The 19,630-nt window shown below is 38.8% G+C and overlaps 1 protein-coding gene across 3 annotated transcripts; it reads right to left on the reverse strand.

The window, feature by feature from the left end:
* Nucleotides 1-4,562: 4,562 nt before the first annotated feature.
* Nucleotides 4,563-19,305, reverse strand: LOC113656488 (mucin-2-like). 3 transcript variants are annotated; one of them, XM_047819451.1, is made up of 3 exons: nt 5,028-19,305; nt 4,836-4,911; nt 4,565-4,666 (listed from the first exon to the last, which is right to left on the reverse strand). In XM_047819451.1, the coding sequence occupies exon 1, from the start codon at nt 19,194-19,196 to the stop codon at nt 5,925-5,927; it is 13,272 nt and encodes a 4,423-aa protein (XP_047675407.1). In that variant the 5' UTR covers nt 19,197-19,305; the 3' UTR covers nt 4,565-4,666; nt 4,836-4,911; nt 5,028-5,924. The 3 variants fall into 3 exon arrangements, with proteins under 3 accessions (XP_047675406.1, XP_047675407.1, XP_047675408.1); XM_047819450.1 differs by having other exon boundaries at nt 4,563-4,666; nt 4,836-19,305; XM_047819452.1 differs by lacking the exon at nt 4,565-4,666 and having other exon boundaries at nt 4,833-4,911.
* Nucleotides 19,306-19,630: the final 325 nt, after the last annotated feature.

A 19,630-nucleotide genomic window follows, 5' to 3' on the forward strand; every position in this document is an offset into this window, starting at 1 on the left:
GAACTGACACGACTTGTGCACGACTGCACAAACGAACAATAACAATGACGTCACACGCGGCACGCCGTTGCACTAAAAAGTTGGCAAGGTTATGGAGGAAGTAAGCATTTTATCGCTTTTCTTTAAAAATGTTTGTGTAATGGCAGCCGTAACATTAATGAGCAGGTGCTGAGGACGAGAAGAATGAAGAGAAAGAGAGCAAAAACCTATTTTGGCATTTTGCAGGGTTATGGCTGCAAATTCACTACAGAGGTCTGTGTGGATGTGGAGACGAAGCCAGGAGTGGTGGGAATGTGATGTGAATAGCTTCACAGAGACGCAATTTTTTGAAAATTTTCGGATGTCGAAGTCAACTTTTGATTATCTCTGTTAGCGCCTCTCCTCAAGATTCCTGCGGGTTAGGGTTAGGGTTAGGCGTAGTCACGTTTGTGTGCGTACTTGCCGGCGCATAATTGTGACGAATGTCGATGTAGATTGACGTAAAAGTCACATCAAATCCGCCTTGGTTGTTCACACTGCGGCCACATTGGAAAAAAAAAATCAGATTTGGGTCTGATTCAGGACCACATATGGAAGTGTTCTAAAGATTTCTAAAGATTCGGGCAAGATTTGAGTTTTCACACTACTCCTGAAGAAGTCTTACCTGGGGTCTCATTTATAAAACTGTGCATAGGATCCCTACTAAAAGTTTAAGTACGCCCAAAAGCCAAAAATGGCGTACGGCAAAAAAAATTCCGGGTTATAAAACCGTGCGTACGCACACCTGTAAGCAATGTTCCCTTTATAAATCTCAGATCACCCGCAGATGTGCGTACGTGAACCAGCCTTAAATCCCGCCCTGTACACGCCCATTTTTAACCATAAATAGTCAATGCAAATCACTGCGTGGGCACGAAAGTGGACCTCGTTATAACGAGTTTCCTCTGCGCTCTGTGCTATACAATTAAATTAAAATGAATAATTTTAATTTAATTGTATTTAAACATGCCTTTTTAACTCACTACAACGCTAAATCAATGAAAACCTGAGCTTGTTTCTTTGCAACGAGACGGTTCCATCTGGGGTAACAGGAGACAATGACACCCGAAGTGTGTCGCTTATGTCTAGTTTATTCCGTTGGTTTGTTTTGGTTGCCGTCACTGCAGAAATCCCCGCTTCACACAGATAGCATGTCGGAAATGGCAATAGAGATTTTAGTGCTGTGGTGACAATCTCAGGGTATTCCGCCATGACTTTAATCCAGAACACCGGCAGAGTTTCTAACTTTCTAACGATGTCTGTTTCGTGCTCATTTTTGCTAATTTGTGGGTTAAATTTGAGCAAACACAATAAACACGTACACCAAGCACTGTTAAACATGTTTGTCATGACAAAGTACCGGTGAACAGAGAGAAGAGCGATACACACCTTCTCTCTCCACCAAAGCTACGACACCGCAGCCGCTCAGCTCCAGATGTCACCTAAACCCGGCCCGATATCAGGATATTTTGCGCAAGCGCGGTATTGGTGCGGCTTTAGGTGACGTCTCTCAGTTAACCTCTCGTCCATGGAAAGTCACACAAACCCAAGAGAAATACACCACAGTAAATAAAATGGAAATAATTTAATGTTCCTTGGGCGGCCCGGTACCATTTGGTCAACGGACCGGTACCGGTCCGCAGCCCGGGGGTTGGGGACCACTGCATTACATACCCTGGTCACCGGAGGATTTATATGTTTCTAGCAATTAGACTGATCGTTAACACCTTGACAAAATCACAGAATTAATTTAAGACAAAAATGTTATAGTGAACACACTTCTTCATGACGGATTTGTAATGAACACCGTAATAGTTAGGACCGATGATGAGTAGCGATTGTGCTTCATGACTGCATTTGCAGATTTTGACATTTTATGATATATGTACATTAAGGAAAATATTTAGTTTTTACACTGTGTTCTGCAGTTCTCTAATAAAAGGGTATTTCATGCTATTCTGTATGACATGTAGATGCGCCATCTCCTCCTGCACTCCTGTTGTGGACAATGTGACTGTAAGGCAGCGCTGATTATTCATTCATTCATTCATTCATCTTCTACCGCTTATCCGAACTACTCGGGTCACGGGGAGCCTGTGCCTATCCTCAGGCGTCATTGGGCATCAAGGCAGGATACACCCTGGACGGAGTAGCGCTGATTATTATTATTTTATTTTTAATACATTTTGAATTACGTTTGGATTTTAATAGATGTATATAGCCTAAAACAATCGGCACATTAACACTCTTGGATTTAATCTTCATGATAATGTGGATATAACATATGAAATGGAGTGAAAATTTAATGTCATTAATTCTTATAATCGTTCTTCTCACATGAATGTTATATAATCTAACTTCAGTTCACGATCTCACCATCTGTGTCGCCAATTCCCTTTGTCTCCAGAATGTGCGTACGCGCAGCTCAAAGTTTGCTTAAAGGTGCGCACATTTTCCCGTCAAGTTTGTTTTTTATAGATCACGACCTTTGCGCGAAAACTGGCGTACACACATTTCCAGCCCAGTTTTGTGCGTACGCACACTTTATAAATGAGACCCCTGGTCACTTGACCCCCTAAAAAAAATCAGATTTGGGCCACTTTTACCTCCAGTCTGAACAGGGTCAAAAACACCAAGCCATCAGGCTCACTTGGGTTGATGGACATAGACAGCTTTTTTTTATAGGGTGGTCACATGTTTCTCTTTGACTTGTAGTGACAAAGTGAGGAATTACTATTTGTACTTAGGCGGAAAATATGCATATATATATATATATATATATATATATATATATATATATATATATATATATATTTATATATATATATTCATCAGTATTTCCGCACTGTTAAAAATTGTCCCTTTAAAAAACATTAAGTAACTGGCAGCACGGTTGCCAGAAAGTTACTGTTAAAATAACAGTGTCTTGTTGTTGTTGAAATTTACAGTTTGTTACTGTTTTAATAAATACAGCATAAAGCTGTTATTTTCTACATTAACAGTAAATTACTGTCAAAAGCATTAACAGTTAATTAATGTTTATTTGCACTTTTTTAACTGTAAACTACAAATATGTTATTATACTGAGAAATGGACTTACGAAAAAAACATGTTTTAATACAATGTACAAATATAGCCTTTGAAACATTACAAATTGAACACAATGCAGTGTAACTTCAAAACGTGCTTTATTAAAACTTTGAAAAAAAAGCCACTTTAATCACAAAATATTCTCAAAATTAGTGGCTGATGCAAGTGGAAAGACTAAAACTTAAGCTTCAGCTTCAATAAAATTTTGTTTCACTGAATAAACAAAACATTAATATATTATTAGAAAAAAAAAAGAGTGACTCAGAGAAATACTGAGTGAATATGAATTACTGAATGAAGAAAGAATTCAATGAAGAATGAAGTCAAAATTTAGGTATTCAAGAATGAACACCTGAAAAAAATTGTGCGACTTTCACACTAAAAGCATGTTTTCGTTGCGTGTGAAGTGTATGTGTAAGGTGTGTGTGTGTGGTATGTTAGTGAATGAGTGGGTTCACTTATATGAAGTCCCATTCAAAGTCCATTAGCTTCTTAAGGAGACTGGCAACCCGAGTGTTGCATGATTTCTTTTTGTGAGCGACCTTCCCTGTCCGCTTTGATAGGACTTGTCCACCCTTGGTGCCTTTTTCAGGATTTATGCCAATGAAGCACCTGAAAAAATGCATACATTCAGAATTAGTGTGGGTAAAAGTTTACATAACAAGAATGTGAATAGAAATTAATGTATGAATTGAAGCATCTAACCTCTGAATAAATGTGGATGCAGCCTCAGCTTGGTACTCCACATTGAAAATATAGAAAGTCGAAAACACAGCAACAAGTCCAGACAGGAAACTTGGCTGGATGCCCTCACAGATTAGTTGCCCCTCAAAACTAATCATCCATTTATGAATGCAGCTTCCTGGTTTTTCACCTAAAACATTCCAAAGAAAAAATGTCAGGCATACAGTGGCCGAGAGGTGCAAAACACATTAACAAATCCGAAAACACAACGACAAGTCAGACAACCCGGAAATGGTAGGTATAGTTTGCGAATGGAAACTTACCGATCATCGGACAAGACACTTGTCATTCACCTGTATATCTTGAATGACAGGTGTCTTGTACAATGATTGGTAAGTTTCCTTTCACAAACTATACCTACTGTACCTTTTCCAGGTTGTCTGAGTCGTTGCACGTAACACATTAACAAATCCGAAAACACAACGACAATTCAGACAACCTAGAAGAGGTTGGGATAGTTTGTGATTGGAACACTTACTGATCATTGGACAAGACACCTGTCACTCAAGGTATACATGAAGTTCAACCGTCTGCCGCAGGGAAAAGTGGGAATGGATGGATGGAATGGATTACTGTGGATTAATTCTGTTATTTTCTTATATTTAAACGAAGAACTTTACACATTACACATAAGATTCCATACCTGTATATCTTGAGTGACAGGTGTCTTGTCCGATGATCGGTAAGTTTCCATTCACAAACTATACGTACCGTTTCCGGGTTGTCTGACTTGTCGTTGTGTTTTCGGATTTGTTAATGTGTTTTGCACTTCTCAGCCACCGTACAGGCAGTCACATAACATATTCATTTTCTACTGCAAGATTACAAATAAATGCAAGGGAAACTGAGATCATTTCGAGATGATGATCATTTCAGTGTGTTAAAGATACATCAGTATTGCCTCGTTGCTATGGTGTTAAAGGCTTACTTTGCAGAAGAGTTTACTTAATGTATTTCAGTATTTCATGTTTGTTTGAACCCACCTTGTAATCGGGAAATATCTGAATAAGAAATCCAGCTCCACTCTATGACGCAGTTGGCACGTTGACTGGTTTAGCACTGAAATGGATGTATAAAACAATTACAACCTAAGCATCCACAATTATTACAGTTATTTGCAATTGCAAACGTGTATTTTGTGTAAGTTAAAAGGAGCAAGGCAAAGGTGCACTCACCGGCTAAATCATAGGATGAAGGCGGATGAAAATCCACATGTGCTAGCTGCAGTTTTCTTGCCTTCGTGCAATAAATGCGGTAATGTGCTGTTAAATTTTGTCTACGTCATTTCACCAACCGTAAAAAACACTAATGCGCTGATTTTTAACATAACAGTATTATACTGTTAAAAATTTGCCGTAAATTAACACCAAATTTTAACAGCATACAAAGGAAAATCAAAAAACTGTCTATGTCCATCAATGCAACTGTGCTACGTCTTGTTATTCACACTGTGCAATGCACCAGGCAACAAGTGTTTTAGCCAAGTTATCGTTGCAGTTGAAGTAGTTTGGCTGCAGTAAATGTGCCTGTTGTAGATATTGTTGATGCATTCTTATGACAGCAGCTGAAAATCCAGCTGTGTAGTAATAAAGTTTTATTTACTAAAAGCCATTTCAAGTTGAGAAACAGCAACAGGAATTATGGGCAGACAACAATAGATTTATTTGTCAATTATTTAAACAAGCACTTAGAACAGACATTTGAAATGTATGATAATCGCATTAATACAGAAAGACATTTCCTACTCCTACTACTGAATGTGTGAAAATTTATGCTGAGAAGAATCATGTAATCCTGGATTTAAATGCCTTTAAATTACATTTTTTGATTTGATGATTTTTTTTCAAATTATACTGAGGTCATCACTGCAAGAGTTCCTGATGAAATTGTATTTGTTTCATTGTCAATGGCCGAACATTCAACAATCATGCAGGTCCTGTGGTGACTGTTGCATCAGATGTTGCTTAAAGCTGAGCAGATTTCTGTTGTAGGTTCTGTGTATTTTGAATCATCATTGACTGCATTATGTGTAATAACACTTATAGGTAGAGAGGCCATCTCTGCTGGAGTTTCTAACAAAAAAGTACTTGTTCAGATTTGGTTGATGATAACTCAGAAGCTGTTGAGCTTTCTGATGAATGTATTATAGAGTTTGTTTTAGCATTTGTTGCACTAAGTTTAGTAACTGTTTCAGGTAATGAGGTTGTTCCCGCAGAAGTTGATGCAGATACTGTGGATGTTGATTCATCATTGGATACAGTAAAAGAAATAGCATTTGCAGGTACTGAGGTCGTCACTGCAGGAATTTCTAACCAAACAGTACTTGTTTCACTGTCACTGGTGGAACATTCATCACTCATGCCACATGATATTGTAGGTCCTGTGCTGGTTGTTGCATCGCTTGTTTCTTCAAGAGTAGCAGTTACTGGTAGTGACCTTGGGTGTATAGTAGTTGCTTCCGTTGTGGTTATTATTTCGCTTTCCGGCATAAATATGTCAGTACTTGTGAAGTTTTCTGCTGTAGGCTCTGTGGATTTTGAATCATCATTGACTGCATTATGTGTAATAACACTTATAGGTAGAGAGGCCATCTCTGCTGGAGTTTCTAATGATATGGGACTTGTTTCAGTCTCAGAGCTTGAAAATTCAGTATTTATGTAGCTTGTTGTAAGTAGTGTGATGGCTGCATCAGTTGCCCCAATAGTAGTTGCAGGTATAGTACTTGGCTCAGAGGTAGTTGATAAGGATGTTGTACTTGTTTCAATACTTTCAAGTGTAGAAATCTCAGTATTTGTTAAGTTTCCTGGAAAATGTTTTGTGGGGGTTGTTGCATAAGTTATGCAACCAGAATTAGTAGGAGGTGCAACTAGTGAGGAAATGTTTTCAAGCATTATTGAGGATGCAGTGCTTGTTTCTTTTTCTGTGGAAGAAAAAACAGCAGTTTTGTTAAATGTTGCTGTAGTTCCGGTGGAGGTTGATTCATCACTTGCTGCACTAAGAGTAATACCACTTATACTTAGAGAGATCATCTCCACATCATTTGCTGTCCCTGGAATAATATCTGGTTCAGGTAGTGAGGTTGTTTCGGCAGAAGTTGATGCAGATGTGGTTCTTGTTTCAGATTCGGTTGATGAAAACTCAGAAGCTGTTGAGCTTTCTGATAAATATGTTATAGAGTTTGTTTTAGTATTTGTTGCATTAAGTTTAGTAACTGTTTCAGGAAATGAGGTTGTTCCCGCAGACATTGATGCAGATACTGTGGATGTTGATTCATCATTGGATGCAGTAAAAGAAATAGCATTTGCAGATACCGAAGTCATCACTGCAGGAGTTTCTAACCAAACAGTACTTTTTTCATTGTCAGTGGCCGAACATTCAGCACTCATGCTGCATGATATTGGAGGTCCCTTGCTGGTTGTTGCATTGCTTGTTGCTTCAAGAGTAGCAGTTGCCGGTAGTGAGATTGGCTCTATAGTAGTTGCTGCCGTTGTGGTCATTATTTTGCTTTCTGGTGTAGATATGTCAGTTCCTGTACAATTTTCTGGTGAATGAACTGCAGAGGTTGTATCATAATTTGGTGTATCTAGAATAATAGCTGGTTCAGTTAGTGGGGTTGTTTCTGCAGAATTTGAAGGAATTTCCATTGTAGATATCTCACTACCTGTACAGCTATCTGTTGAATGTACTGTAGATGTTGTTTCATCATTTCCTGCCCCTAGAATAAGACCTGGTTCAGGTAGTGGAGTTGTTTCTGCAGAATTTGATGGGAATGTTGTTATTGTTTCAAATTCCGTTGTCAATAATTCGGTACTTGTGCAGCCCTCTGTTAAGTGTAATGTAGAGATTGATCCATTACTTGCTGCACTAAGAATAATATTTGTTTCAGGTACTGAGGTTGTGTCTGCAGAAATTAATGCTGATGTGATATTTTGTTCATTTTCCATTTTAGATAAAAAATCGGTGGCTGTGCTACTTTCTGTGGAGTGTACTGTAGGGGGTGATGCATCATTTGGTGCCCCCAGAACAATATTTATTTTGTTTACTAAGATTGTTTCTGCATAATTTGATGGGGAGGTGGGTCTTGTTACAGAATGAGTAGAAGAAGATATTTCAGTTCCTGTACAATTTTCTGGTGAATGTACTGCATAGGTTGCTGCATCATTTGCTGCTCCTAGAATAAGAGCTATTTCAGGTATTGGGGTTGTTTCTGATGAATTTGATGGGGATATGTTTTTTTGTTCAATTTCAGAACTGGTGCAATTGTCCATTGGATACGCTGTAGAGCTTCTTTCAGGTACTGAGTTTGTTTTTTCATTAATTGATTCTGATGTGGTTTGTGTTTCACTTTCATTTGTAGATATACCAGTTCCTGTACAGTTATCTCTTGAATGTACTGTGGATTTTGTTCCATCACTTGCTGTCCCTAGAATAAGAGCTGGTTCAGGTAGTAGAGTTGTCTCTGCAGAATTTGATAGGAATGTGGTTCTTGTTCTACTTCCTATTGTAGATATTTCAATACCTGTGCAACTTTCTGTTGAATGTACTATAGATGTTGTGTCATCATTTATTACCCCTAAAATATGAATTGGTTCAAGTACTGAGGTAACTGCTGCAAAAGTTGACGCTGATATTGTTCTTGGTTCAGTTTCCCTTGTAGGTATCTCACTACCTGTGCAACTTTCTGTTGATGGTACTGTAGATGTTGTTGTATCGTTTACTGCCCCTAGAATATGAACTGGTTCAGGAAGTGAGGTAACTGCTGCAGAAATGGATGCTGATGTCGTTTTTGGTTCACTTTCCATTGTAGTTATTTCAGTTCCTGTAAAATTTTCTGGTGAATGAACTGCAGAGGTTGTATCATAATTTGGTGTATCTAGAATAAGAGCTGGTTCAGGTAGTGGGGTTGTTTCTGCAGAATTTGATAGGAATGTGGTGCTTGGTCCACTTTCCATTGTAGATATCTCAATACCTGTGCAACTTTCTGTTGAATGTACGGTAGATATTGTGTCATCATTTACTGCCCCTAGAATATGAATTGGTTCAGGTACTGAGGTAAAGGCTGCAAAAGTTGACACTGATGTGGTTCTTGGTTCAGTTTCTGTTAAAGATATCTCACTACCTGTGTAACTTTCTGTTGAATGTACTGTAGATGTTGATGCATCATTAACTGCTCCTTGAATATGAACTGGTTCAGGTACTGGGGTAACTGCTGCAAAAGTTGACGCTGATGTGGTTCTTGGTTCAGTTTCTGTTGAAGATATCTCACTACCTGTGTAACTTTTTGTTGAAGGTACTGTAGATGTTCTTGCATCGTTTACTGCCCCTAGAAAATGAACTGGTTCAGGTACTGGGGTAACTGCGTCAGAAATTGATGCTGATGTGGTTTTTAGTTCACTTTCCATTGTAGATATTTCAGTTCCTGTACAATTTTCTGGTGAATGTACATTAGATGTTGTTTCATCATTTAGAGCCCCTAGAATGTGAACTAGTTCAGGTACTGGGGTAACTGCTGCAGAAATTGATGCTGATTTCGTTTTTTGGTCACGTTCTATAGTAGATATGTCAGTTCCTGTACAATTTTCTGGTGAATGAACTGCAGAGGTGGTATCATAATTTGGTGGATCCAGAATAATAGCTGGTTCAGTTATGGGGGTTGTTTCTGCAGAATTTGATAGGAATGTGGTTATTGGTCCACTTTCCACTGTAGATATCTCACTACCTGTGCACCTTTCTGTTGGATGTACTGTAGATGTGTCATTGTTTACTACCCCTAGAATATGAACTGGTTCAGGTACTGGGGTAACTGCAGCAGAAATTGATGCTGATGTGGTTTTCGGTCCACTTTCCATTGTAGATCTTTCAGTTCCTGTACAATTTTCTGGTGAATGTACTGCAGAGGTTGTATCATAATTTGGTGTATCTAGAATAAGAGCTCGTTCAGTTAGTGGGGTTGTTTCTGCAGAATTTGATAGGAATGTCGTGCTTGGTCGACTTTCCACTGTAGATATTTCAATACCTGTGCAACGTTCTGTTGAATGCACTGTAGATATTGTGTCATCATTTACTGCCCCTAGAATATGAATTGGTTCAGGTACTGAGGTAACTGCTGCAAAAGTTGACGCTGATGTGGTTCTTGGTTCAGTGTCCGTTGTAGATATCTCAGTACCTGTGCAACTTTCTGTTGAAGGTACTGTAGATGTTGCATCATGTTCTGCCCCTTGAATATGAACTGGTTCAGGTACTGAGGTAACTGCAACAGAAATTGATGCTGACGTAGTTTTTGGTTCACTTTCCATTGTAATTATTTCAGTTCCTGCACAATTTTCTGGTGAATGAACTAAAGCGGTTGTATCATCATTTACTGCCCCTAGATTATGAAATGGTTCAGGTACTGAGGTAACTGCTTCAGAAATTGATGCTGATGTCGTTTTTGGGTCACTTTCTATAGTAGATATGTCTGTTCCTATACAATTTTCTGCTGAATGAACTGCAGAGGTTGTATCATAATTTGGTGTATCTAGAATAATAGCTGGTTCAGTTAGTGGGGTTGTTTCTGCAGAATTTGATAGGAATGTCGTGCTTGGTCCACTTTCCACTGTAGATATCTCAATACCTGTGCAACTTTCTGTTGAATGTACTGTAGATGTGTCATCATTTACTGCCCCTTGAATATGAACTGGTTCAGGTACTGGGGTAACTGCAGCAGAAATTGATGCTGATGTGGTTTTTGGTTCACTTTCTATTGTAGATATTTCAGTTCCTGTACAATTTTCTGGTAAATGTACATTAGATGTTGTGTCATCATTTACAGCCCCTAGAATGTGAACTAGTTCAGGTACTGAGGTAACTGCTGCAAAAGTTGATGCAGTTCCTGTACAATTTTCTGGTGAATGCACATTAGATATTGTTTCATCATTTATGGCCCCTAGAATGTGAACTAGTTTAGGTACTGAGGTAATTGCTGCAAAAGTTGACGCTGATGTGGTTCTTGGTTCAGTGTCCATTGTAGATATCTCATTACCTGTGCAACTTTCTGTTGAATGTACTGTAGATATTATGTCATCATTTACTGCCTCTAGAATATGAATTAGATCAGGTACTGAGGTAACTGCTGCAAAAGTTGAAGCTGATGTGGTTCTTGGTTCAGTTTCTGTTGAAGATATCTCACTACCTGTGTAACTTTTTGTTGAAGGTACTGTAGATGTTGGTGCATCATTAACTGCCCCTTGAATATGAACTGGTTCAGGTACTTGGGTAACTGCAGCAGAAATTTCCATTGTAGATATTTCAGTTCCTGTACAATTTTCTGGTGAATGTACATTAGATGTTGTTTCATCATTTAGGGCTCCTAGAATGTGAACTAGTTCAGGTACTGGGGTAACTGCTGCAGAAATTGATGCTGATGTCGTTTTTGGGTCACGTTCTATAGTAGATATGTCAGTTCCTGTACAATTTTCTGGTGAATGAACTGCAGAGGTGGTATCATAATTTGGTGTATCTAGAATAATAGCTGGTTCAGTTATGGGGGTTGTTTCTGCAGAATTTGATAGGAATGTGGTTCTTGGTCCACTTTCCATTGTAGATATCTCACTACCTGTGCACCTTTCTGTTGGATGTACTGTAGATGTGTCATTATTTACTATCCCTAGAATATGAACTGGTTCAGGTACTGGGGTAACTGCAGCAGAAATTGATGCTGATGTGGTTTTTGGTTCACTTTCCATTGTAGATCTTTCGGTTCCTGTACAATTTTCTGGTGAATGTACATTAGATGTTGTTTCATCATTTACAGCCCCTAGAATGTAAACTAGTTCAGGTACTGAGGTAACTGCTGCAAAAATTGATGCTGATGTCGTTTTTGGCTCACTTTCTATAGTAGATATGTCAGTTCCTGTACAATTTTCTGCTGAATGAACTGCAGAGGTTGTGTCATAATTTGGTGTATCTAGAATAAGAGCTGGTTCAGTTAGTGGGGTTGTTTCTGCAGAATTTGATAGAAATGTCGTGCTTTGTCGAGTTTCCACTGTAGATATCTCAATACCTGTGCAACATTCTGTTGAATGCACAGTAGATATTGTGTCATCATTTATTGCCCCTAGAATATGAATTGGTTCAGGTACTGGGGTAACTGCTGCAAAAGTTGACGCTGATGTGGTTCTTGGTTCAGTGTCCGTTGTAGATATCTCAGTACCTGTGCAACTTTCTGTTGAAGGTACTGTAGATGTTGCATCATGTTCTGACCCTAGAATATGAACTGGTTCAGGTACTGGGGTAACTGCAGCAGAAATTGATGCTGACGTAATTTTTGGTTCACTTTCCATTGTAATTATTTCAGTTCCGGCACAATTTTCTGGTGAATGAACTAAAGCGGTTATATCATCATTTACTGCCCCTAGATTATGAAATGGTTCAGGTACTGAAGTAACTGCTGCAAAAATTGATGCTGATGTCGTTTTTGGCTCACTTTCTATAGTAGATATGTCTGTTCCTATACAATTGTCTGCTGAATGAACTGCAGAGGTTGTATCATAATTTGGTGTATCTAGAATAATAGCTGGTTGAGTTAGTGGGGTTGTTTCTGCAGAATTTGATAGGAATGTCGTGCTTGGTCCACTTTCCACTGTAGATATCTCAATACCTGTGCAACTTTCTGTTGAATGTACTGTAGATGTGTCATCATTTACTGCCCCTAGAATATGAACTGGTTCAGGTACTGGGGTAACTGCTGCAAAAGTTGACGCTGATGTGGTTCTTGGTTCAGTGTCCGTTGTAGGTATCTCACTACCTGTGCACCTTTCTGTTGGATGTACTGTAGATGTGTCATTATTTACTACCCCTAGAATATGAACTGGTTCAGGTACTGAGGTACCTGCTGCAAAAGTTGACGCTGATTTGGTTCTTGGTTCAGTTTCTGTTGAAGATATCTCACTACCTGTACAACTTTCTGTTGAAGGTACTGTAGATGTTGGTGCATCATTAACTGCCCCTTGAATATGAACTGGTTCAGGTACTGGGGTAACTGCAACAGAAATTGATGCTGATGTGGTTTTTGGTTCACTTTTCATTGTAGAATTTTCAGTTCCTGTACAATTTTCTGGTGAATGTACATTAGATGTTGTTTCATCATTTACAGCCCCTAGAATGTGAACTAGTTCAGGTACTGACGTAACTGCTGCAGAAATTGATGCTGATGTCGTTTTTTGGTCACTTTCAATAGTAGATATGTCAGTTCCTGTACAATTTTCTGCTGAATGAACTGCAGAGGTTGTATCATAATTTGGTGTATCTACAATAAAAGCTGGTGTAGTTAATGGTGTTGTTTCTGCAGAATTTGATAGGAATGTCGTGCTTGGTCCACTTTCCACTGTAGATATCTCAATACCTGTGCAACTTTCTGTTGAATGTACTGTAGATGTGTCATCATTTACTGCCCCTTGAATATGAACTGGTTCAGGTACTGGGGTAACTGCTGCAAAAGTTGACGCTGATGTGGTTCTTGGTTCAGTGACCGTTGTAGATATCTCACTACCTATGCAACTTTCTGTTGAAGGTACTGTAGATGTTGTTGCATCGTTAACTGCCCCTAGAATATGAACTGGTTCAGGAAGAGAGGTAACTGCTGCAGAACTTGATGCTGATGTTGTTTTTAGTTCACTTCCCATTGTAGATATTTCAGTTCCTGTACAATTTTCTGGTGAATGTACATTAGATGTTGTGTCATCATTTATGGCCCCTAGAATGTGAACTAGTTCAGGTACTGAGGTAACTGCTGCAAAAGTTGAAGCTGATGTGGTTCTTAATTCAGTGTCCGTTGTAGATATCTCACTACCTATGCAACTTTCTGTTGAATGTACTGTAGATGTTGTGTCATCATTTACTGCCTCTAGAATATGAATTAGATCAGGTACTGAGGTAACTGCTGCAAAAGTTGAAGCTGATGTGGTTCTTGGTTCAGTTTCTGTTGAAGATATCTCACTACCTGTGTAACTTTTTGTTAAAGGTACTGTAGATGTTGGTGCATCATTAACTGCCCCTTGAATATGAACTGGTTCAGGTACTGGGGTAACTGCAGCAGAAATTGATGCTGATGTGGTTTTTAGTTCACTTTCCATTGTAGATATTTCAATTCCTGTACAATTTTCTGGTGAATGTACATTAGATGTTGTTTCATCATTTAGGGCTCCTAGAATGTGAACTAGTTCAGGTACTGGGGTAACTGCAGCCGTAATTGATGCTGACGTAGTTTTTGGTTCACTTTCCATTGTAATTATTTCAGTTCCTGCACAATTTTCTGGTGAATGAACTAAAGCGGTTGTATCATCATTTACTGCCCCTAGATTATGAAATGGTTCAGGTACTGAGGTAACTGCTTCAGAAATTGATGCTGATGTCGTTTTTGGGTCACTTTCTATAGTAGATATGTCTGTTCCTATACAATTTTCTGCTGAATGAACTGCAGAGGTTGTATCATAATTTGGTGTATCTAGAATAATAGCTGGTTGAGTTAGTGGGGTTGTTTCTGCAGAATTTGATAGGAATGTCGTGCTTGGTCCACTTTCCACTGTAGATATCTCAATACCTGTGCAACTTTCTGTTGAATGTACTGTAGATGTGTCATCATTTACTGCCCCTTGAATATGAACTGGTTCAGGTACTGGGGTAACTGCAGCAGAAATTGATGCTGATGTGGTTTTTGGTTCACTTTCTATTGTAGATATTTCAGTTCCTGTACAATTTTCTGTTGAAGGTACATTAGATGTTGTTTCATCATTTACAGCCCCTAGAATGTAAACTAGTTCAGGTACTGAGGTAACTGCTGCAAAAATTGATGCTGATGTCGTTTTTGGCTCACTTTCTATAGTAGATATGTCAGTTCCTGTACAATTTTCTGCTGAATGAACTGCAGAGGTTGTATCATAATTTGGTGTATCTAGAATAAGAGCTGGTTCAGTTAGTGGGGTTGTTTCTGCAGAATTTGATAGGAATGTCGTGCTTGGTCGACTTTCCACTGTAGATATCTCAATACCTGTGCAACGTTCTGTTGAATGCACAGTAGATATTGTGTCATCATTTACTGCCCCTAGAATATGAATTGGTTCAGGTACTGAGGTAACTGCTGCAAAAGTTGACGCTGATGTGGTTCTTGGTTCAGTGTCCGTTGTAGATATCTCAGTACCTGTGCAACTTTCTGTTGAAGGTACTGCAGATGTTGCATCATGTTCTGCCCCTAGAATATGAACTGGTTCAGGTACTGGGGTAACTGCAGCAGAAATTGATGCTGACGTAATTTTTGGTTCACTTTCCATTGTAATTATTTCAGTTCCGGCACAATTTTCTGGTGAATGAACTAAAGCGGTTGTATCATCATTTACTGCCCCTAGATTATGAAATGGTTCAGGTACTGAGGTAACTGCTGCAAAAATTGATGCTGATGTCGTTTTTGGCTCACTTTCTATAGTAGATATGTCTGTTCCTATACAATTTTCTGCTGAATGAACTGCAGAGGTTGTATCATAATTTGGTGTATCTAGAATAATAGCTGGTTCAGTTAGTGGGGTTGTTTCTGCAGAATTTGATAGGAATGTCGTGCTTGGTCCACTTTCCACTGTAGATATCTCAATACCTGTGCAACTTTCTGTTGAATGTACTGTAGATGTGTCATCATTTACTGCCCCTTGAATATGAACTGGTTCAGGTACTGGGGTAACTGCTGCAAAAGTTGACGCTGATGTGGTTCTTGGTTCAGTGTCCGTTGTAGATATCTCACTACCTATGCAACTTTCTGTTGAAGGTACTGTAGATGTTGTTGCATCGTTTACTGCCCCTAGAATATGAACTGGTTCAGGAAGAGAGGTAACTGCTGCAGAACTTGATGCTGATGTTGTTTTTAGTTCACTTTCCATTGTAGATATTTCAGTTCCTGTACAATTTTCTGGTGAATGTACATTAGATGTTGTGTCATCATTTATGGCCCCTAGAATGTGAACTAGTTCAGGTACTGAGGTAACTGCTGCAAAAGTTGACGCTGATGTGGTTCTTAATTCAGTGTCCGTTGTAGATATCTCACTACCTATGCAACTTTCTGTTGAAGGTACTGTAGATGTTGTTGCATCGTTTACTGCCCCTAGAATATGAACTGGTACAGGAAGAGAGGTAACTGCTGCAGAAATTGATGCTGATGTGGTTTTGGTTTCACTTTCCATTGTAGATATTTCAGTTCCTGTACAATTTTCTGGTGAATGCACATTAGATATTGTTTCATCATTTACGGCCCCTAGAATGTTATCTGCTTCAGGTACTGAGGTAACTGATGCAGAAATTGATGCTGATGACGTTTTTGGGTCACTTTCCATTGTAGATATTTCAGTTCCTGTACAACTTTTTGGGGAATGTACATTATATGTTGTTTCATCATTTACGGCCCCTAGAATGTGAACTAGTTTAGGTACTGAGGTAATTGCTGCAAAAGTTGACGCTAATGTGGTTCTTGGTTCAGTGTCCATTGTAGATATCTCATTACCTGTGCAACTTTCTGTTGAATGTACTGTAGATGTTGTGTCATCATTTACTGCCTCTAGAATATGAATTAGATCAGGTACTGAGGTAACTGCTGCAAAAGTTGAAGCTGATGTGGTTCTTGGTTCAGTTTCTGTTGAAGATATCTCACTACCTGTGTAACTTTTTGTTGAAGGTACTGTAGATGTTGGTGCATCATTAACTGCCCCTTGAATATGAACTGGTTCAGGTACTGGGGTAACTGCAGCAGAAATTGATGCTGATGTGGTTTTTAGTTCACTTTCCATTGTAGATATTTCAGTTCCTGTACAATTTTCTGGTGAATGTATATTAGATGTTGTTTCATCATTTAGGGCTCCTAGAATGTGAACTAGTTCAGGTACTGGGGTAACTGCTGCAGAAATTGATGCTGATGTCGTTTTTGGGTCACTTTCTATAGTAGATATGTCTGTTCCTATACAATTTTCTGCTGAATGAACTGCAGAGGTTGTATCATAATTTGGTGTATCTAGAATAATAGCTGGTTCAGTTAGTGGGGTTGTTTCTGCAGAATTTGATAGGAATGTCGTGCTTGGTCCACTTTCCACTGTAGATATCTCAATACCTGTGCAACTTTCTGTTGAATGTACTGTAGATGTGTCATCATTTACTGCCCCTTGAATATGAACTGGTTCAGGTACTGGGGTAACTGCAGTAGAAGTTGATGCTGATGTGGTTTTTGGTTCACTTTCTATTGTAGATATTTCCGTTTCTGTACAATTTTCTGGTGAATGTACATTAGATGTTGTTTCATCATTTACGGTCCCTAGAATGTGAACAAGTTCAGGTACTGAGGTAACTGCTGCAAAAGTTGACGCTGGTATGGTTCTTGGTTCAGTGTCCGTTGTAGATATCTCACTACCTATGCAACTTTCTGTTGAAGGTACTGTAGATGTTGTTGCATCGTTTACTGCCCCTAGAATATGAACTGGTTCAAAAAGAGAGGTAACTGCTGCAGAAATTGATGCTGATGTGGTTTTGGGTTTACTTTCCATTGTAGATATTTCAGTTCCTGTACAATTTTCTGGTGAATGCACATTAGATATTGTTTCATCATTTACAGCCCCTAGAATGTTAACTGCTTCAGGTACTGAGGTAACTGATGCAGAAATTGATGCTGATGTCGTTTTTGGGTCACTTTCCATTGTAGATATTTCTGTTCCTGTACAACTTTTTGGTGAATGTACATTAGATGTTGTTTCATCATTTACGGCCCCTAGAATGTGAACTAGTTTAGGTACTGAGGTAATTGCTGCAAAAGTTGACGCTGATGTGGTTCTTGGTTCAGTGTCCATTGTAGATATCTCATTACCTGTGCAACTTTCTGTTGAATGTACTGTAGATGTTGTGTCATCATTTACTGCCTCAAGTATATGAATTAGATCAGGTACTGAGGTAACTGCTGCAAAAGTTGAAGCTGATGTGGTTCTAAGTTCAGTTTCTGTTGAAGATATCTCACTACCTGTGTAACTTTGTGTTGAAGGTACTGTAGATGTTGGTGCATCATTAACTGCCCCTTGAATATGAACTGGTTCAGGTACTTGGGTAACTGCAGCAGAAATTGATGCTGATGTAGTTTTTAGTTCACTTTCCATTGTAGATATTTCAGTTCCTGTACAATTTTCTGGTGAATGTACATTAGATGTTGTTTCATCATTTAGGGCCCCTTGAATGTGAACTATTTCAGGTACTGGGGTAACTGTTGCAGAAATTGATGCTGATGTTGTTTTTGGGTCACGTTCTATAGAAGATATGTCAGTTCCTGTACAATTTTCTGGTGAATGAACTGCAGAGGTGGTATCATAATTTGGTGTATCTAGAATAATAGCTGGTTCAGTTATGGGGGTTGTTTCTGCAGAATTTGATAGGAATGTGGTTCTTGGTACACTTTCCACTGTAGATATCTCAATACCTGTGCAACGTTCTGTTGAATGTACTGCAGATATTGTGTCATCATTTACTACCCCTAGAATATGAATTGTTTCAGGTACTGAGGTAACTGCTGCAAAAGTTGACGCTGATGTGGTTCTTGGTTCAGTGTCCATTGTAGATATCTCACTACCTGTGCAACTTTCTGTTGAAGGTACTGTAGATGTTGTATAATGTTCTGCCCCTAGAATATGAACTGGTTCAGGTACTTGGGTAACTGCAGCAGAAATTGATGCTGACGTATTTTTTCGTTCACTTTCCATTGTAATTATTTCAGTTCCGGCACAGTTTTCTGGTGAATGAACTAAAGCGGTTGTATCATCATTTACTGCCCGTAGATTATGAAATGGTTCAGGTACTGAGGTAACTGCTTCAGAAATTGATGCTGATGTCGTTTTTGGCTCACTTTCTATAGTAGACATGTCTGTTCCTATACAATTTTCTGCTGAATGAACTGCAGAGGTTGTATCATAATTTGGTGTATCTAGAATAATAGCTGGTTGAGTTAGTGGGGTTGTTTCTGCAGAATTTGATAGGAATGTCGTGCTTGGTCCACTTTCCACTGTAGATATCTCAATACCTGTGCAACTTTCTGTTGAATGTACTGTAGATGTGTCATCATTTACTGCCCCTTGAATATGAACTGGTTCAGGTACTGGGGTAACTGCAGCAGAAATTGATGCTGATGTGGTTTTTGGTTCACTTTCTATTGTAGATATTTCCGTTTCTGTACAATTTTCTGGTGAATGTACATTAGATGTTGTGTCATCATTTACAGCCCCTAGAATGTGAACTAGTTCAGGTACTGAGGTAACTGATGCAGAAATTGATGCTGATGTCGTTTTTGGGTCAATTTCCATTGTAGATATTTCAGTTTCTTTACAACTTTTTGGTGAATGTACATTAGATGTTGTTTCATCATTTACGGCCCCTAGAATGTGAACTAGTTTAGGTACTGAGGTAATTGCTGCAAAAGTTGAAGCTGGTGTGGTTCTTGGTTCAGTTTCTGTTGAAGATATCTCACTACCTGTGTAACTTTTTGTTGAAGGTATTGTAGATGTTGGTGCATCATTAACTGCCCCTTGAATATGAACTATTTCAGGTACTGGGGTAACTGCAGCAGAAATTGATGCTGACGTAGTTTTTGGTTCACTTTCCATTGTAATTGTTTCAGTTCCTGCACAATTTTCTTGTGAATGAACTAAAGCGGTTGTATCATCATTTACTGCCCCTAGATTATGAAATGGTTCAGGTACTGAGCTAACTTCTTCAGAAAATGATGCTGATGTTGTTT

The sequence above is a fragment of the Tachysurus fulvidraco genome, chromosome 10, assembly GCF_022655615.1.
Source record: "Tachysurus fulvidraco isolate hzauxx_2018 chromosome 10, HZAU_PFXX_2.0, whole genome shotgun sequence".
Lineage (NCBI taxonomy): Eukaryota > Metazoa > Chordata > Actinopteri > Siluriformes > Bagridae > Tachysurus > Tachysurus fulvidraco.

Bases quoted from the DNA above. Each gene is read 5' to 3' on its own strand.
- LOC113656488 (XM_047819450.1), bottom strand. From the start codon at position 19,196: ATGGAAATTGACCCAAAAACGACATCAGCATCAATTTCTGCATCAGTT.